Source organism: Aspergillus tanneri, assembly GCF_003426965.1.
Source record: "Aspergillus tanneri strain NIH1004 chromosome Unknown AapTan_9_pilon_pilon_pilon, whole genome shotgun sequence".
NCBI classification, from domain to species: domain Eukaryota; kingdom Fungi; phylum Ascomycota; class Eurotiomycetes; order Eurotiales; family Aspergillaceae; genus Aspergillus; species Aspergillus tanneri.
This window is the reverse complement of record NW_022984636.1, coordinates 1,008,962-1,028,109: the sequence shown is the minus strand read 5'-3', so window position 1 is coordinate 1,028,109 and position 19,148 is coordinate 1,008,962. Positions and strand designations below refer to the sequence as shown.

The 19,148-nt window shown below is 46.5% G+C and overlaps 7 protein-coding genes across 7 annotated transcripts; 3 read left to right on the top strand and 4 right to left on the bottom strand.

Moving 5' to 3' along the window:
* Window positions 1–927: 927 nt before the first annotated feature.
* Window positions 928–1,217, bottom strand: ATNIH1004_011830 (uncharacterized protein; the record flags this gene model as incomplete). Its single annotated transcript, XM_033576392.1, has 2 exons — window positions 928–1,153; window positions 1,189–1,217. 2 exons carry the CDS (start codon window positions 1,215–1,217, stop codon window positions 928–930), a joined length of 255 nt encoding a protein of 84 aa, XP_033421056.1.
* A 1,628-nt stretch (window positions 1,218–2,845) lies between these two features.
* ATNIH1004_011829 (uncharacterized protein) lies at window positions 2,846–3,732 on the bottom strand (the record flags this gene model as incomplete). The annotated part of the gene is made up of 3 exons (XM_033576391.1): window positions 2,846–3,272; window positions 3,329–3,357; window positions 3,691–3,732. 3 exons carry the CDS (start codon window positions 3,730–3,732, stop codon window positions 2,846–2,848), a joined length of 498 nt encoding a protein of 165 aa, XP_033421055.1.
* A 1,374-nt stretch (window positions 3,733–5,106) lies between these two features.
* Window positions 5,107–7,549, top strand: ATNIH1004_011828 (ankyrin repeat domain-containing protein; the record flags this gene model as incomplete). The annotated part of the gene is made up of 8 exons (XM_033576390.1): window positions 5,107–5,691; window positions 5,744–5,758; window positions 5,806–5,908; window positions 6,489–6,683; window positions 6,738–6,896; window positions 6,992–7,089; window positions 7,144–7,234; window positions 7,533–7,549. 8 exons carry the CDS (start codon window positions 5,107–5,109, stop codon window positions 7,547–7,549), a joined length of 1,263 nt encoding a protein of 420 aa, XP_033421054.1.
* A 2,150-nt stretch (window positions 7,550–9,699) lies between these two features.
* On the bottom strand, window positions 9,700–10,187 carry ATNIH1004_011827 (uncharacterized protein; the record flags this gene model as incomplete). Its single annotated transcript, XM_033576389.1, has 2 exons — window positions 9,700–10,035; window positions 10,092–10,187. 2 exons carry the CDS (start codon window positions 10,185–10,187, stop codon window positions 9,700–9,702), a joined length of 432 nt encoding a protein of 143 aa, XP_033421053.1.
* A 2,837-nt stretch (window positions 10,188–13,024) lies between these two features.
* ATNIH1004_011826 (putative secondary metabolism biosynthetic enzyme) lies at window positions 13,025–14,614 on the top strand (the record flags this gene model as incomplete). Its single annotated transcript, XM_033576388.1, has 2 exons — window positions 13,025–13,261; window positions 13,598–14,614. 2 exons carry the CDS (start codon window positions 13,025–13,027, stop codon window positions 14,612–14,614), a joined length of 1,254 nt encoding a protein of 417 aa, XP_033421052.1.
* A 1,345-nt stretch (window positions 14,615–15,959) lies between these two features.
* ATNIH1004_011825 (uncharacterized protein) lies at window positions 15,960–17,155 on the top strand (the record flags this gene model as incomplete). Its single annotated transcript, XM_033576387.1, has 3 exons — window positions 15,960–16,193; window positions 16,246–16,398; window positions 16,460–17,155. The coding sequence occupies 3 exons, from the start codon at window positions 15,960–15,962 to the stop codon at window positions 17,153–17,155; spliced, it is 1,083 nt and encodes a 360-aa protein (XP_033421051.1).
* A 660-nt stretch (window positions 17,156–17,815) lies between these two features.
* Window positions 17,816–18,339, bottom strand: ATNIH1004_011824 (uncharacterized protein; the record flags this gene model as incomplete). Its single annotated transcript, XM_033576386.1, has 2 exons — window positions 17,816–18,153; window positions 18,207–18,339. The coding sequence occupies 2 exons, from the start codon at window positions 18,337–18,339 to the stop codon at window positions 17,816–17,818; spliced, it is 471 nt and encodes a 156-aa protein (XP_033421050.1).
* Window positions 18,340–19,148: the final 809 nt, after the last annotated feature.

The following is a 19,148-nucleotide window of genomic DNA, read 5'->3' as shown; positions in this document are numbered from 1 at the left end:
CTAGGATCCCAGGTTCGACCTGGAACTTCTGGTTGAACTACTGGTCTCGCAAAATGCTCTTCTTGACATCTCTCTCAACCTAAATTAGGAAAGCAAGAATGTAAGCAAGGTTATTAGCGCAGAGCAAAAAATCATCTTTATGATGCTTCATACATGGGAGATGTCCAATCAGTTCGGGCTGAGTGGCTGTGGGAGCGATCCCCAAGGAAGCCCCTCTGGAACAGTCCCAGCCCACTTACGCCAGCTGTGAAAATGGGGCAGGGTGAAAGAATGAAATTTTTTGCTTTAAGCCAGAGCTTAGTGTGATGATCCTATACACGTTGGTAAAATGGATAGATTCTATCTAAGGTGGCGATCTAACGAAACATCAAACGTAGAGAAGGAAGGAAGAAAGAATTCTATCGTACAAGAAATGTGGGAAATCTCTACATTGTGGAATCAACAGTGAATAAAGCGGACTTGGTGCCTCAGGCAAGGTTCGACCTAGGCCCTGACACTTAGCTGATTTCTATAGTCACACGGGATACACACTCTTGCTGCAGAGCTAAGGCACGCTGGGGTTCCTCACTTCTAGAATGCTCTACATATCAAGGAAATGTGTCAACAGCCGAGTACATAGCCAGTATTTCCAGGAATTGTCAAGTGTGCCTAATATTCAAAGGTGATACGCACTGCCAGCGCTTCTCTAATATCGGAAGGATACTTCAGCAATTTAAAATGGTATAGGTTCCAGCCAGGGAAATCGTGGTGGGTTTAAATATTGCTATCCACTGGATCGTTTACGTATTTAGGTTTCGATATAAGATGAAAATGAATCAGTCTCCCTATCAATCGCTATATCATAGTCAGATAGAACATAATTATAGGGGCTATTCGTAGGCTCAGTCTCAAGAAGAATCTAAGCGTTTCTGATGGAAATCAATATTTTTACTGTCGCAGCTTGATATCATGCTCTTTGAGAAAATCGTCCGCAACCTGCTCCGAAGTTGCACGAAACCGAGTTAGCTGCATCTCAGATGCCCACAGTGAGCTTAATGCAGTGCTCTCGCTCTTAACAGGTGCTAGAGGGTTTGATGATAATGGTTCAGGCTTCACAAAGGGAGGGATGCCGACGAGGTCAGTACTCTGTGAGTCCTTGATAAATTTCTCAATACTTTCCTCAATATCCCCGTGAGATCGATTACGCACGCCCAGTCCAGGATCTTATTATGCGCCATCTCGAATCCGAATGCCGCGGGGACGGTGTCAGGTTATGGAGGTTCGGCGATCCGTGGAGAGACATTTGCAGTCAAAGAAGGTGCACATCGCATGCGCCAATTTGCGGACAAAGGTCTCATTCATGACTCGCTTGGAGCTGTCCTTGGTGTTGGTAATAGTCACCTCGCTTCTTCCTCCGTACTGTGCTTTGCTTTCGCTGTCAGACCAGCAATCAGATCCGCCTGGGTGACATTATATCGGCTCATCAGTTATGGGCGATAAAAGGGCGGTTTTAGCTTCTGACTCGTTTCTGGCTGTGTGGTTGGCTGTCGTTAGGCATTTCTGGATTTTATCCAGAACCTCTATCAACTGTCTCGGTGGTATCCCTGATGCTCTTTGTAGCAGTCTTTTCCACCATTGCTTTCTGAAGTGGCTCCCTTTTCTGCCTCGTTTCCCTTTGGGTAAGGCCATGATGAAACCTTTGCGCCGTAGTTATCGACATGGCGGAGGGGTTGGACTGCCCAATTTCCGTGATGTGCAAGAGTAGTGTAAGAATACTTGGAGTAGTAGGACATGCCGCCCTTTTGAACTTTCACACTGGTTCTCATCACAGTAACCCCCGTTCGGAGCCACGAGCACCGCCCTTTTACTTAGTGGCCGAAGCCAGCATCCATTTGCACCACCTTCTGAACGCAGGCCAATAATCTCTCTACTAAACACTGTGGCATATGTTTCCCAGGACATCATTTTTATCAACTAAGACATCACATGATTTATTTCCACCATAAAAGTCAGTGAACACATTTACGACGAAGGTCAACGCCAGCTTTCGCTGGATATATTTGTGGGTTGTCTATGCATAGCACAAGTCCATTCGCTTCAGCCTTGCTGATTGCACTTTGGTTATAGATCAGTTTGCGCCATGTTGGGCACCCTCATGTTCCGTATTTAATAGGCTTTTTATCTGCTCATTACCTATGACTTGCGTCGTGACGGCAGTAGTCCTGGACTAGGGGCTACAAATGAGACATGGTGTAGAGATCCGTTTTCTCTTCCTACTCGTTAAGCGGTACTGAAAAAGGTTGGATAACTCCCTGGTGGTTCCTCGTGCAGCGAGAGGGCGAGGCGCAATGTTCCTTGGAAGCTTATGAAGAGTTGAAAATACTGGGTACAGTACTTTTCTTGGCCATTTCATCCATCAAGCCTCCGGCTTGCAGGGAGAAAAGTTTCGGCCTTTTAATTCGCTCTATAGCTCTCTTGGCCCGCCCTTTACCATCTCCGCTGCTTCGCTGACAGTTTCCCACTTAGGGCGAAGAAAGTGTACAAGTAGCCAGAGAAAATCCATGACGCCAACTGCGGCGAGGCCAGAAAAGACCTATACTACAGCCGTGAAACGACCCTGTGTTCTCTAAGAAGGAGGTTACTTCTCCGAGCCCAGTGACGAATTTGTTTGCTGTTTGCTTCGGTCTTGTTCTGGCTGGCCCTCAATGTGGTGAACTTGCCTGCTGAGCCATTTTATCACAAATATGTCACATGGCATTCTTAGTTGTACACAGATATTAATCCTTCCACTTCCACTTCCTTCCTTTTTCCATATCCTGTAGTCCGCCTCAAAACATAGCCATTACATCCCGCATAAGTAATAAGATCACACAATTGCCCCATTAGTACCTGCTTTAATAGCGGCATCTACCTCGTCAGTTGAATAGCCCTTAGGCAAAGCAGGTGCAAGTGCGGAATCGAAAAAGAAAATAGAAATTTCATAGTGGAGGTCGAACCAGGCCTCCCAACTCCTTACACCGTTCCGATTTTTAGTGTCGCTACCAGCACCTGTAACAGAGGGCAGCTTCAAAAACTCTCCTTGACGTGCAATCGTTCCTCCAAGGTCACCTTTTACAAAATCACCACACCTAACAGCTGTAGTATCCGGCAGACCCGCCATGAAGGTGCCAAGGTTGCTTTCAACACTCCTCCGGGCCTCTGCATAAGCCCACTCCGGCCGCGACCTCACCCCTTTGTGGTAAAAGTGGTATGAACCCTTAAGAGGACCAACAGTAGTGAAATTAGACATTGTCCTATAATGAAGTACGTTAGCCAACCTCTAGTGTGCGTTGTAATGGCCTACTAGTACCCTATGAGGTTGATCTTAGCAGCCTTGTACTGTTGAGTCCGCGTCAGCTTCGGTTTGGTAGGTGTTGTGGAATCAGGGGAAACGGTGCGCAGGGAGCCATTCTATCAGCTACAGGCCAACTAACCTAACTAGGAAGTAGATGTCACTCAGTGGAATCACCAGGAATCGCAGTATCTCGGTCAACTGAGCCTACTAAGCCGTTCCCTCTATTCTCATCGAGGTGTTCAACTATCTAAAGGATTCAGGGGTTGAATCGTTCGTCAGATACTCCGCACCGCCAAGTCGGGCGGATATAGTGTTTCCGTAACAGTAGGTATAGGTATATTGTATAAAGGCCTACAGTGAATCAAAAGTTCGCATACTATGCCACACTCCTCGACTTTGAAGCTTAAACCAGAGTTCATCTTGACAAGAGAAGGGAACGTATTATTTCAGCAAAGATTTAAATAGCAATAACAACTACAGGTCTATGGGAAGTAGGGATTATATCTCTTATGTATTGGGAGGGGGACTCACCTGTGCATATTAGCTTGTAAATCTATTGCAGGATCTGGTGACAAAGCTGGACTCAACAGCTGAGTCTAGAATCCCTGAGAGACTCATAATTCTGTCATAATCATCTAGCTCCTTGGATCACTGGTCAGCTGAGTGACACTTTTATCAACATGATAATCATTTTAAAAACATTTATCGGCCTAGGCCTCGCTGGATCTTTCTGTCACCGTGGTATGGGCGGTGGCTATAGATGATACTAACAAGTGGGTATGTTCAAAGCTAATCTAAGCTTTATTCCTAAATGCTGCAAATTAGCCACCAGGCAAGAAAGTCCAAATTGTGGTAGTATCCTTACCGAGTGCTTCACTCTCAAAACTCCTCGCGTTATCAGCAAAGCCCACGGGCTAGACAACGTTGCTGTTCATGTTCAAACCTAGGACCTATTAAACCTTATTATCTAAAAGACTTAGTGTAAATTTATAGGCATTGGGATGATGTATTATAGGATGTTGGGTGCCAATTGGCACAGTCGTGTAACAAAGGGTGCACAGAACATCTCAGATGTCTGTTTTGCAACCATTTAATAACCTTAAGAAGACGGCACCATCTTTAACTCTAACCTACCAACCACATACATGGTCATCGGGCAATATCATATAGCTGACTGGTCTTATCAAATCATTATAAACTAGTATCTTAATTAGTATTGCTGCACATATTCTAGTGGACCACTCAAAACCGGAATTAACTCTCGTACTTCACTTTCTTGCCCATTTACAGGCCCAACTATTATTTCTCGATATCAAGAAGATCTGAATTTTTCGTTTCCAACGCTACGGCTGTGGAAATGGACAGGTCAAAAATTAGCGAAGGTAAGATACCGTAAAGCCTTCCAATTCCGCTGAGTTACTGAGGTTGCAGAACTTCTTCAACAACTCAGACAGGACATATATTATGGAAACCAAATAAGATTTCAACAAGATTTTGAAAATTTTAAGCTTATTGAAGTCCAAAAACAACACAAGCTAATAAAACAACGATGCCTGTTACACACAGCTGCAGAGAAGGGCTCCTCGAACATTGTCCAACTGCTCCTAAATGCTAAAGTAGAACCAAACGCAAAGAATAGCTCCGGCAAGACTGCTCTACACGTTGCTGCATCCTCAAATAACGAAAATGCACACAGAATTATATCCAGTATCATCCAACACGGAGGCAACGTTGGAGTAAATGATTCTGAACAGCGTACGCCATTGCATTGCTCATTGGGAATTGAAAAAAACATGTCAGAACTTATCAGGAGTGGTGCAGACGTAAACGCAACAGGTCCCGAATTAAGTGCACCCTTACACTTAGCAGTCCGTACACCAAAAAGCGAGCATAGGAGATCCATTATAGCGAGGCTCCTTGAAGCAGGAGCATACGTTAATTCGAAAGACAGCGAGGGCGCGACTCCTCTCCACTATGCTGTGCGAAACAAAGACGCCGAACTAGTCGAGTGGCTTCTGGAAGCTGGAGGTGATCCAACGGCGGTAGATAACTTTGGCTCCTCCCCGGAGCTAACTGCAGCGCTTTTTGATTTCCGTGATATACGTCTTTTGTTAGGAAAGCCCAGATCTATTGAGAGGCCAAACACAGCCCCTTCGTACCAACCAATTCGGCCTTCAGAATCGGACGATCAACGAGCAAAAGTATGCAAAGATTTCAAAGGTGTAGTGCTTCACTGGACGAAAAATGATAGCTGTGAAAGGAAGATGTCATCTATGAAACCTACTGTGTTTGATATGTTGTACGGCGACATACTTACGGAAGAGTATCAGAACCATGCCACAGAATGGCTGCGGTGGTTCCACCTACCTGCTACAAATGTAAGTATGCATGTTCATAATTCAAGAGCCGATAATATTGACGAGCAGCTAGGAATTATGGACTGAAGTATGATTACTGTAGTATTATTGACTAGAGATCTGATATTTGAGTAGCACCTGGCCAAGTCCATGTGCAACGTGGACCGCAATCCGCCGGAAGACTGCGAGCACGGTACCGTCGGAGAAAAGAAGACCGAACAAGAGGGCGGCAATGGCTGTTAGTTAAGCCCTCTGTCTCCCTCAGTGACTTACTAATTTGATAGATTCCTGTTATTGATGTTAATCACTGCGCTGAGGAACGAAGCCAATTGGAGCAAGAGGTGAAGGAGTCCAAAACTGATAAAATGAGCGTACACCTGAAACAGGCAGAAAAGATGACTATGCTAAAGGATAGTTACGAGTCTGACTGTAGGCTACATCTTCCACGCAGTCTCGACGAGTCAAGCTATGGCTTTCTGGAGAAAGAAGAACTGGAGGATCACAATAATGAACAAGTACTTACAAGATATCTCAAGAAACAACAAGGGAAACCAACCCAGAGAAGTTCAGGTGCCCGCGTAGCTGCAGGACTTGGAGGTTGCAGACGTGCTTTGCGAGGGCTGTTTACTGCAACAAACCAGGACAATTGCAACTAGCCAATGAAGTGGGGGGAAAGTTGCGAAGGGATCAACAGATGTTGATGGTTCCCGAGCTCTGACTTTGGAAGATTGACAAAAGTGCCATCCCTCCCAAGCCCTATTAGATAGTAGCGGGTTTCCATTATTGTCACTAACCATATTCAAGGAACAAAATCACAGCTTTCCCAGATAGATGGAATCTACAGGGTCAGGGTATTTCTGACAAGATTTCGCGGAAGCTTCCAGGGACTAGAACGATAGATGATGCCATCGAGAACATCGCAGGCATCTGCATCAACCACATTGAAGAACCAATTCCGGGGAAACAAACGTCAATTATCGATGTGTATGAGCACGCAATTGCAGCTGTTGTAGGTATTTTCTTGTATTCCCGTCGGGTCCGTCGTACTACTAAGTCAATCCTTTTAGCAAGTGAAGTCATGGAAGGGTACAAGCAATTCGAGAAGTCAGTCGGATTGTCATACGAAACAATCCAGTCAGAAGTTAAAAATGAAGCTAAACTTCTGGTAGAGATAAACGATATTCTGGACGAGGTCGGCATGATCAGGAACGTTCTGAGTGCTCAAAGTGTGCAATGAATAATATCCTGCGGTGGGACTGTAATGCAAGTGTTAAAAGGACTGGGGAAGTCCAAGGCACTGATTATTCCCATCAACCTCTAGAGTATTTCATGCAACTTGAAGAGAACGCAAGCAGAGTGCAGCGCTTAGTATGTCGCATGCAAAACAAATATAGCTTCACAGTTATCACCGCTCTTTTCGTACGTGAGCCCTCGGTAATCCGTGGTGCCAATGGATACTGACACTAAAGGCAGGTTCCTCTATCATTCACTGAACAACTATTGGCTCTTCCAATTCGAGAGTATGGGGATGAATTCCCGGCTATGCTGGTGGTACAAATAGCTGGTAAGTCTAGGTGTTTTGAAAACGGAACAAAATTACTGATGACTCTGGCCATAGTCTTCACCATACTTGGTACTCTGCTACTCACAGTAGTTATCTATTGTCTGTATTTTTTTGGCTTACGGACAATTTTGTCTGCTTTGTATTCAGTATTTGTTTCCGCTACCTCAGATAACCCCAGCCACAGCGCGGCTCAGATGGTTCCGCAAAAAAAGGAAGCCAGTATACCTACCTGCTGCCACATTGTCTAAAGAAGACGACAAAGTCGAGACACAAAGCATGGTTCTGACATGGAACGTAGTGAGAACTGATGATTGAGAGTTAAAAATAAAATTGTTGGCCAATCCTGAGCCTACAGGTCGGTTGAGTTGTAGGGTCATTATCAGAATAATCGTAAGCTATACCTCAAGCAAAAACTACGGACGCCAAGACCATTGCCTTTCTCGCTCAAGTACGTGAGCAGTGCCGCCCTGAAGTCGCGCGACCGGGGGTGAGTGAGTGGGTGAGCGCTAGGGGTGACCGTCGCGCGACGGTCACCCAATCCAGCACGACTGGGTGATCAGCCAAGCCGCCGTCGATTCCTTCGTGTCAACTAGTTTCAGAGTCCCCACATAAGACCAAGTATAGATATTTCATTGGCCTATAGAAAACAGGCTTCTTATTGGTCAGTTATGGCAGATTTCTTTCTTGTTGTTTTAAGGAGGTGTTGATAAATACACAGGCAAAACTCCTAGTTTCACAGGTGACTATACCTAATTGGGAAGTGCTTAGTGTTCGAAGCTATTGCTTGTTCTATTGAATGGGTGGCCGGCGGGTGGCCGCTACTAGTATTAACTAGTTAACTATGTCACGGGCTACGCCTGTATGTTGCTTGGCTTCACCTTCGCTGCGATTGACACATATGATTGGTCCGCTTATCGTAGTCACATGACTCCTTGTAGTATGAGAACGCACACTTCCCTTTACTTTCTCCCTTTCAGCGATTCCTCTTTGTGTATATCTAGTTATTAGATAGCAAGGCATTTCGCCCCTTTACAAACTACTAAGAACTAGCTTACATAAATGATGACTAAGCGAGGTCGAAACCTAGGCACAGCGGTTTCAGGCTCGCTTTAGGGGGGGAACTTTGGGAGGTCGGCCGACCTGTAACCACAAAAACGAGGCCTCGTCATCTGCAACCACGTGATGATGGATTGCTCCGGTGATCCCGGATTGCTCCGTTCCGGAAAAGAAAAAGAAAAGTCCCCTGTTAACCAACAGCAGCGGCACCTGACCTGTGTACTCGTGCTCTTTCGTGTTAGCGCAGCAAGGCAGGTGTGTACACGGTCAGATTACCAGCCGAGTCGGGGGCAACCCAAAACGGCTTGCGGACAGCTACTCTTTCGAATCTACTGATCCCAATCTAGCACTTGCATGAGGTCTCCGCTACGGCCAGATCGCTTTCTAATCAACAGACTTCTCACGTACAGATTTCCCTATGAGTCCGCTTGAGGACCTGTCTACTGACGGGCCCGCGTTTATGATGATGACTTCATTTGGCCGACGTAGCTCGCTTTGAATACACGCTGCTATGCGAGAGTGCTGTCAGGCCAGAAGGCGCTCACCAGCCCACCGGACTACCGCTTTGTGGCTCGCAGTGCAAGTCCCTAATTTGATCATCTCTGATCGAGCATGAGCGATGAAAGCAGAGTGCAAACATGACAAAAGGAAAACAAAGCAAAAAAAAAAAAAAAAGGAGATGCGAACATAATAAAAAGGGACCTGCTCGGAAAGGAAGGTCAATGCACCCACGCCTTCCGTCCTACTTCGCCGAATCCTCCCATTTTCAGCGCAACCGCTACCAGTATTGTTGTGGAACTCAGGGGAAATGGGGCGTAGGGAGCTATTCTATCAACTACAGGCCAACTAGCCTAATTAGGAAGTAGATGTCATTCAGTGGAAACACCAGGAATCACAGTATCTCAACCAACTGAGCCTACTAAGCGGTTCCCTATATTCTCATTGAGGTGTTCACCTATCTAAAGGATTCAGGGGTTGAATCGATCGTCAGATACTCCGCACCGCCAAGTCGGGCGGATTATAGTGTTTCCGTAACAAGTATACTTGTCCATAACGGGCGTTCATTTCTTCCAACTCTCTCCATTATAACCCTTCAGCCTGTGGCTAGCCAAATAGTCGCTCTTGCTCTGGGGAGAGACAACTGCATTTACTCCTCGCGTACTGTCATAAGACGATAACGCTGACACACCCCTCACCGGACAAAAGAAGACCACCTCTTGTGTACACCCACCCGGTCTTTAACAAAAGAGCCTGGATGATTTTCTTCTCATCTCAGAACCTATATAGCCTATTAAGAGCCTCCCAAAAGGCTGGCTCCCAGCGAGTGAGAAGCTCGGATGAAGAGTGTTAAGAACAACAAATTGCGAATTAAATGCAACTTCCATTCATGAACAAAAACTAAATGTTATCTAGCTCCTCTCCCTTGATATTCTTGCTTTCGTCGCAGCCTTGACCACGAAGACGTCGGTTCTCAGCTTTGAGCTCATCGCACAATTCTGGAGCCTTTCTTTCTCTCGCTCGATCTTCTCACAGCGATCGTCCAAAGCAGAAGCAAGAGACTCATTTCTCTGTATCCAGTAGGGGCACTGTGAGTGACTAGATTCCAGTTCATCATAATCTCCTTGAGCTTTTGCCAGCTCTCTCCGTGTTTCCGCGAGCTCAGACCTGAGCCTCTTGTTCGATTCCGTGGTGGTGCTGATCAAATGGTCGCAAAGCTGATGGTCCTCGATCGTTCCATCGGACTCCTAGTACAATTAGCCTGTCATCCAGGGGCAGGATTATGGTTAGACGCCCGACTCACTGAGAGAATCGTGTCGAATTCACATCGTAGACGTCGTCTCTTTCCTGGTCGAGGCAGATCAACAGGGTTCCGACCGGGTATGGCTGCATTTGGCATGATGTAAAATTTGAGAGAAAATGAAGGCCGAAGCTGAAGACACAAAACTTTGCCAAGCACCAGATTCTCGTGATTCCGAAGGCCACACAGAACAAGACGCTTGAATGAGTGACTGGCGTAAATCCGACTTCTTTGCGGGGCAAAAGAACAGGCTTTGCGCTTTATAACTTGGTTGTATTTTTTGGACCCCAACGTATGTAATTATGACTCGACCAGTTAGGCTTAGCGGGTGCTTAAGGGCGCCGGAGCTTTGTCTGGGTTCCATGGGATGCTATCGGCGCTGAGTGGGACGCTGGCTAAAGCTATCTCTTTCCTAGTCTAAATACGGCTTCCTATGCACAACATAAAGAACTATCCATTCTTAACATTATTTCAGTTTTGGATGATTCTTCCGCCGTATGTCAGACATAGGAATGAGAGAGCTCGGACGCAGATCAGCTTTTAGTTCAGAGATTATCAGACCCAACTCATGGCCGTTTAAATTCGTCGGCGGCATGGCCGCATTTATCGATTGGCAAGATGGGTCTCATTCTACTAGGAGGGAGGCTAGTTATCTGGGTGGCTACGTCTCATAAAAAAGGGCAAAATGTTTTTAGGATAGGAATTTCCCCACAATAGCACTGGTAATCTACCGCGTCACGCCAAATCGACGTATCCACGTAGATGTGTCGCTTCTGAGTTTCCAGCTCAATTCAGGGATGCGCTTACTGCTTCCACTGCAATCGGAGTATGGTTCTTGTCCGGAGTTCACCAGTTTTAGCGAGATTGCATCGTCGCATTTCTCACCGTTGTCGGATGCCGCTCTCATCTTTTTTTTTTGATTGTCCGCTGATAGTCCTAGACAAGTCCCGTGAATGTGGTCCCGCCTTGGCGCTAAGACGGGACTGAAGCTCTTCTGCAAGATCGAGCCATGATTCACAACAATCGGAAGCACCGAAGTGTCCTCGACAAGTGTATATTGCATCTCACCAGATCCAAGAGATTTTAAACCTCAACAGTCAAGCAAATTGTTTCATAATTTAGTTCATGATTGCATTACCCGTCTCCTCCAGCTCACCGCCCGGCAGACCCCTGTGGGGGTCTGCCCCGGTTCAACGCAATTCCCGGCTCAACGCAAAAAAATCAATATATTCAAAACACCTTGTATTTGAAGCCATTCCCACCATCTAAACCATGAAGTCAACATATAAAGAGGAAGAGGCCATTGTTCAAAGGCTCTACACGTGTACGAAGCTCAAAAACGAAAAATCGCGTACAAATATTGCAAAAAAATGCGCGTGATCATGGGATCAGCTATCACCGGCTTCATAGAAGAATTCAAGGCAAAAAGAGCAAAATCACAAGGAAACCGGCTAACCAACGCCTCGATCCTGCCCAATATGAAGCTTTATTTGATTATACTGATCGATATGACGACGTTGGGGCTCCAATTAGTATACCTGCCATTCGAAAGGTAGCCAACACTATTCTGCAGAATAGCCATGAAGATTCATCAAAAGCTCCATCAAAAGTTGGTAAAAATTGGCCATACCGCTTCTTGCAACAAAATAAGCAATATTTTAAAGGAAAACGGCGTGTTATTATATTGATCGGGCTGAGGCAGAGGATGAGGTCTTGGTGTCTCAGTGGTATAATTATCTTCAACTTCAGACGGAGATATATTCTCTTCTTCACGAAGATATCTGGAATTTTGATGAAACTGGCTTCCGAATCGGTCAAGGTCGTGTTGAGTCGATTGTGACTCAATGTTCTACAAGAAACAATGATATTGCAAGCGCTTCAACCCGTACAACTGTGACATTAGTTGAATGTGTTAATTCTACTGGTGAGAGGATTCCACCAGTGTTAATTATACCAGGCAAGGTCCACCTGCAGGATTGGTATACTCTTTCAGATCTTCCAGATATTATATCATAGAGGTATCTGAAAAAGGCTATATAAATTGCAATTGCATTTAGTTGGCTTTATCATTTTAATTATTTCTCTGCCCAACGTCAACGAGGCCGGTATCGGCTCCTTTTAATGGATAATCATGAGGCTCATCTAACTGTTGAATTTGTCCAATATTGCCAAGATCACAGGATTCTACTACTATCCTTTCCACCTCACCTAACTCACCGACTTCAACCGCTTGATTCGTCCCTTTTCAGCAGCTTAAATTAGCTCACGGTCTTGCAGTCAACTCCGTCTCTCGTTTCCGTGTGAAAATATGATAAATTGGAGTTTTTATATGATATTGACAAGATCGCATGTTATGTGTGGGGTTGGTAACGAGCTGAATGGTGCGCTACGGTGCGAGAGGGGGTGTCTATATGGGAGAGAAGATAGAACCACGTATATTGCAGAACCAATCGCTGGCCTTTAAGAGTTCAGGCCCGCGGGTGCGAATATAAGTTAGGTTAGCTAGTTAACTATGCTATTTTGCCTGGTTCCTGTGTCACCCCGTACCCCCCGAATCCCAGACTCCCATCGCTTCCAACATTTGAACGATTGGTTACAACCACACCCTTCCATTGTTTATTAACGCGGTTGGAACGAGGCGGGGAAATCATGGGCCGTTAGCGCTATGAGCAGATGGTCACATGGTTCGGTGCAGCCAGCACCTCAGGGTCGATGGTCGACAGTGGACAGATTGTGTCTTTTCTATCTCGGAAGTACCACGCCATCTTTTACCTTCCGACAGTTATGATCAGGGTAAAGAAGGCCGATACAATGCATATCACGCAGAAATTGATCCAGAAGACCACGATTGCTTAATACCACCAGGATGCATTGGTGAACTGCTGCTCGAAGGGCCGCTTGTTGGCCGTGGCTACTTGAAAGACTTAAAAAAAGCCATGGCGGCATTTATTGAGGACCCGGACTGGCTGCTTCAAGGCTCGCATAGTCAGCCAGGGCGTCACGGGCGCCTTTATAAGACAGGTGACCTGGCACAATACAACGAAGACGGGAGGCTGACGTATGTCGGCCGCAAGGATAGCCAAGTCAAGATTAGAGGGCAGCGGGTCGAGCTTGGAGAAGTTGAACACTATGTTCGGGAGTCTTTGACAACAGAAGTGCGCCAAGGCCCACGAGTGACGCATCGAGAATATCTTCTGGACCAGAGTGTACGCTGGCTGCTCGGTCTCTAATATAGACGCCCCCCCAGCTGTACCATAAAGGGGTCGTTCCGACGCACCGAGCTCTCGCTCTGCCTCGACCATGATCGGGCATCTTTCAACTCATGGTTCGATCTCCGTCGACCTCATGGTCGGGATCAGCCGACATGATTCCAAGATTGCTGCTACCCAACAATTACCGGCAAGATTGAACGGGGCCAATGGCAAGCTGCTTACGTACAGAATTAAGCCTTTCACTGTCCTCCTCACTGGCGCCAACGGTTTTATCGGCACACACAAATCCTGCGCCAGCTCCTCGAACACCACGATGTCGGTTGCGTCGTTGCCCTCGTACGGGGTGAGACGGAAGACGCAGCGAGACGCCGCACTATCGACGGGGCTGTGAAGGCCCTCTGGTGGAGTAACTGCTATGCGGAGAAGCTGGAGGTCTGGCCGGGTGACCTGTCGCTGCCACGCTTGGGACTGGAACCTGTGCGCTGGAATTCACTCGGTGACGGCAAAATGGTTGATGTCATCATCCATAACGGCGCTACAGTGCATTGGGTGGAGAGTTATGCAGCCCTCGAGGCCACCAACGTCAGCTCGACCATGGAGCTGTTGCAACCCTCCTTGGCCTCCCATGTAAGGTTCATCTACATAACTGGCGGTCGGCGTTGGGACTCCCGGGAGGAACGGGAGGAGGATGTGGCGAAGGAACTTTCAGCTACTAACGCCACTGGGTATAGCCAGACTAAGTTTGTCGCCGAGGCTGTGGTCAAGCGCGCTGCGCGTCGCAGTGTATCAATAAGTCGTTCCACAGTTGTGAGTCCTGGCCTCGTCATCGGGACGCCCACCGAGGGTGTCACCAACGCCGATGACTATATCTGGCGGCTAACGGCAGCGTGCATCAGAGTAGGTGCGTACAATGCCAACGAGGCTGATGCGTGGCTTTCACTGTCCGACGTGGCGACCACGGCTACCACGGTCGTTGACGCTGGATTGGCCGCAGAGGCAGAGACAATCGAGGCGCATTTTATGGATGGCATGACATGTAGGGAGTTTTGGGAAATTCTTGGGGAACTAGGCTACCGGCTGGAGGCCAAGTGCTCGGCAGGGTGGCTGGCTGCCCTTCGTGCGGATATTGAGGCTGGCAGGGAAATACATGCCCTATGGCCACTGGCACACATGCTCAGTAACCGAGTTGCGCAGGAAGGGGCACTATTGGCGGGTAGTTGGCGAGAGAAGCGCGGTGACACGCCTTTGAGGTTGAAAATGGGCGTAAGGAGGAGCGCCGAGTTTCGTCGGGTTTCTACCCATGCCTGCGGGTAAAGGTCCAAGAGGCAACGCATAGGAATTGCGGGCCATTCCTCAGGTCAAGGCTACAGATGAAACAAGTAACATGAAGTAAATTCAAGTAAGATATACTCCACCCGCTCTTTGTTTTTTTTTTTTTTTTTTTTATAAAGAAAAAATCATTCTTGCCGTCTCGACCGCCCCATAGGCAGCGAACATGCGGCATGCGTCTGTCGAGGCCCTTGCCTGGGACAAGAGCATCTATCCAGCTATCTTTTTTTACATCTACAGTGCACCCAGGCGTCATCTGTACATCTGTTGCTATTGTACAATTGCTAACATGTTGCCGAACTATTCTGTGGTATCACAGCTCCGGAATTGCCCGTGTTGTGATTCAGAGGAAGGTTAAATTGTTATACTCTCATCTGAAAACTTCAGGGTTTATATACAGAGTGAACACCAGATTTATTTCCGATCAATCAGGTTCTAGAATCTATTGTGAAACTCTTCTACCAGATCAAGCCTTGATTCACAACATTCCCCCTCAGGATCACTGTGCGAGCATGGCGATACTGCACTAGCGACGATCGACTAGGTCTCGGTAAAACCACTAAAACCCTGTCGGGAGAAGAAGTGGAAAGAGCGCCCGTCCTTGTATGATCGCAATATCTTTCTTGGCTTTTCTAGAGCACCCCCTTTGCTGTCCAACGCGGGGCATTTTCGGCAACCAGATTAGAAAAATCACCTCTCCCCTACCTGCCACCGAGTTACCCGAGCCACTCCTGCAAATTTGTCGTCTTATCGTGCGATCCGACATTCTCGCAATCAGTCTGCTCCTACCGTTGTAATTATTTCTCTTTGTCACCACATCCCCTGTCGCCTCAACATAGGGTGCCTGTTGGAATCAACTAGCCTGTCGGTATATGCCCCCTATAATATTAGAAAAGAGGGTTCCTGGATGGAGTCCTCAGTTTACTACTCCAATGACATTAATTACGAGTGGTTCGAAATGTATTTAGCGTATAATTTTGTGGAAGAATGGGTTGTTTGCCTTTAGATCATCCATATTGCGACATTTGTTTACTCAAACCACAGCCACCAAATCTACTCCCTTCCAAACAAAAGTGGCCAATTAGCTAGTCCTCTTTTGTATAGAGAGACCCGTTGATTGGCCATTCTTGCTCCACAGTGCCCAATCACTGTGTAAACTACGGGGATCCCCCACAAATGAGAATGAAAGAAAGAGTCATCGGGGATGACATATAATTATCAAGTCAGACGTAACTTAGTCCTTTTCTTTGGCTCCCCTCGTCACGACGTTCAATCTTGTATTTCGCTCACTCTCTGCCAATAATGAGAGTTTCCCAGCTGAAAATTCAATATGGCGAAACGCAGGGCTCTGATGACCCTGGAGCAGATGGAGGAAAAGCTAGGCTATAAAGTTGCCTCCCTATATGATACTCATGTGCAACATTTCTATTCTGACCTTACAACGGTCCCCAAGAACGTCTACGAGAAGACCAGAGATGAGCTTGACGAATGCTTCAGGACAAAATATCAAGAAGAGTCTGGGCCAGGCTCAGAACCTAAATTCCCTAAACCTGGTATAACTCAGGTGCGTTACTTATATTCTCCCTTCATCCGCTCTAAGGCTTACCGGAGCCCAGAAAATTGCCAACGGTCCGTGTATTACAATCCTTGAGTGCAGAAGTGTTACCTGCCAGTATAGCTTCATCGCGGATATTAGCTACGACTCTGAATTTGACTTACCTCTGCAATTAACCAAAAATGAAGGATTAGCCACAATGTCAGTTGCAAATGTGAGTTTCACGCAGTTTCTGCCTTACAATGCTTACATTGCGTAGCTAAATGAATTCATAGCTACCACACGGCGACTCTTCTGACGTGGTGTCCCATTTCTTTATGCTTCCTAGAGAGCTCCGTGATGAGATTTATGTATGCGCTATTCCAAGGGCAGATCTGTTAGATGGTGACCCCGGATATCCGAGTGAGCTCAGTCTAGTCAGAGGCATAGGTGATCCTAGTGGTCTTTATTTTCCGTTCAGGAGCAACCTCAGCATTCTTGCAGTAAATAGACAAATGCGGGAAGAGGCCCTAGGACTAACTTACCGCAGGACATTCATCCAATTGAATGATATGGATGACTTTATAAAGTTTGCTGTCTCGATTGGCAATGTAGGCCGCGAAAATGTGGAATCAATCAGTTTCACCTGGGAGAGTAGAAGTGACACGGCATCCATGGAGAATGTCTTGGCTGAAAGTAGCTGTATCAAGCTGCCCAATCTTCATACTACACGATGTGTTCAGCTTCTCAAGAATTTCAGACGATTAAATTATCTTCGGCTATATTTTGAGAATGACCTCATAGCGAGTTTATCTTACGACGACTTCAGGAATGACCCTGGCCTCCGCAAACTTTGTTCACTTCAAAGTGTGGATACGATTGAAATCTTCAATCAGTCCGGAGAGTCACTTGACCAACATGAATCGATTCGGTGGTTAAAAGAGGAAATGGAATCGTTAAAAAGTGTAACTGCTATAGCTGAGCGTGACTGAAAATTCAATCTACATTAAGTTCGGGAGTGGTGCCATACTCAATCTGCAATATCACTTTGCTCTCTTTTACAAATGCGCAGCTTGTGGGGTCGTGCTTATCCGTGGGCATAGCGTGAGATCTTTGCCCTTTTGACATTGTGGTAGGATTTCAGTGACGTCCTCCGTAATTGTTCCTTTTTTGGGGAAAGGAGGGGGGGGGGTCCGAATTCATTGTATTCAGAAGGATGTTGTCGACAATTAAGTTATGGTAATATTGATTATTCAGCACCTTTCTCGGTCAGGTGGTTGATGATACAACATCATCAGATCGCATATATTTCCTAAGTTAGTTTGTTGCATTCTTCATTTGTTTACCTCGCCTTTATAAACGCGAATGTCACGGCAAGAGCAAGTCGTGGGCCCGGGGCCCACAACCTCGAGGAGACCTAATTCAATGAAGGATCGATACTTGCGAATGCGCGTAATTTTATGGTTCACAGATGTTCTGCCCAGCCCCTCTGTGAGATATATTGGGTAACGTACTTTTACTGTCTGCCGCCCGAATTCCCAACACCAACACCACATTGAAATTGAAGCTTTAGAGCCACATACAATTAGAATTATACAGAGATCTTTTGAAGTAATAAAATGGAACACCTAATACGCCTATATAACTATTTTTTAGTTCCGAAAGCGCTGTGGTAGCCGGATCTGCCTGCCTCGACGATTCATGATGGGAGGGGCCTCATCAACAACTTCAGGCGCTGGGGCAGCAACAACTTCTTGGTTCTTTAATTTTGATGTTGCTGGGGACTTCTTCTTGCCTATTCTGGCCATTTTGAAGTCATTTTGAAGCTGTACAGATGCTTCCTTGGCCAGGCGCTCCTCCTCCTTTTGGAGCTTTTTTCCCTCTGCCTCATGGAGGCGGGCTTCTCGTGCAAAGGCCCATATATCCTTCCGTTCTTGCAACTTTCGTTGTTTCTCTTCCTTTGCCTGTTGACGGTGTAGCTTCTGTTCCTCTTTTGAGGCCTTAGCAAGCTGTATTTGTAGAGCCTTCTCCTGGTCAAGCTACTGAACCTGATGGACTTTCCCTGGAGAGTAAAAACTGCACCACCACCCTTAGGGGCCTGGATTTCAAACTGCAGAGGTCTTTCCACGCTGGCGGCGCTTCTTCTTATTCTCACATGTCTTTCTGAGGCCTGCATTCTCCATTTTAAGCAAGATATTCTCTGTAGAGAGGTGGTGCATGGTACGGCTTAACATCTTAGTGTTTTCATCTTTAATATCTGCAAAAATCTCTCTAATAAGCCGCTCGATCTTTCTCCAATCTTCTGCATGCAAAACAGACCTAGAAGAGCCACTGGAAGAGGGCCGTTGGTCCTCTATTTTTTTTTTTTTTAAACGGGCCAATACAACTTCAGGATTAAAAGACTATAAGCCAACCGATCTCCATGCACTTTCAATATTTCTTGCAGATAAGGCCTTCTTCCATGCAGGCCAGACTAGCCTGAAGAAGTCCCGCTTCGTAATAGTGCTTAGGCCCTGGCATTCTTGCAGATATGCCTCCAAACTATTGCTGTAAGCGGTTGCAAGCGGCCCAAAGATACTGACATCTAGCGGTTGCAAGGAATGAGTAGAATGAGGCGGATAAGTAGCCACAAGGATCCTATTAGTTTCACAATAGTCCAAGAACTTCATGGTAACATGAGAACCGTGACTATCTAAGATTAGAAGCCTCCAACGCCTGCCTGCTTTGGCCTTGGTCTCCCGGTTAAATACCTGCTTTAACCATGCAAATCCGAGGTCGTCGTTGGTCCAGCCGGTCTCTGAGGAGGCAAAGAAACATTGGTGTTCTGCAGGATCAAAGTCCTGCAGCCAGGTATCTTGAAGTTTTCCAGATGACGCTTGGTAAATTAAACCTGGAGATAAAGCAGTTTGATCTGCACATATACAAGCAATTGAAGTAATCCATTCCCGATTACCATCCTGAACGCGTTGAGTATTGCCTCCTTTG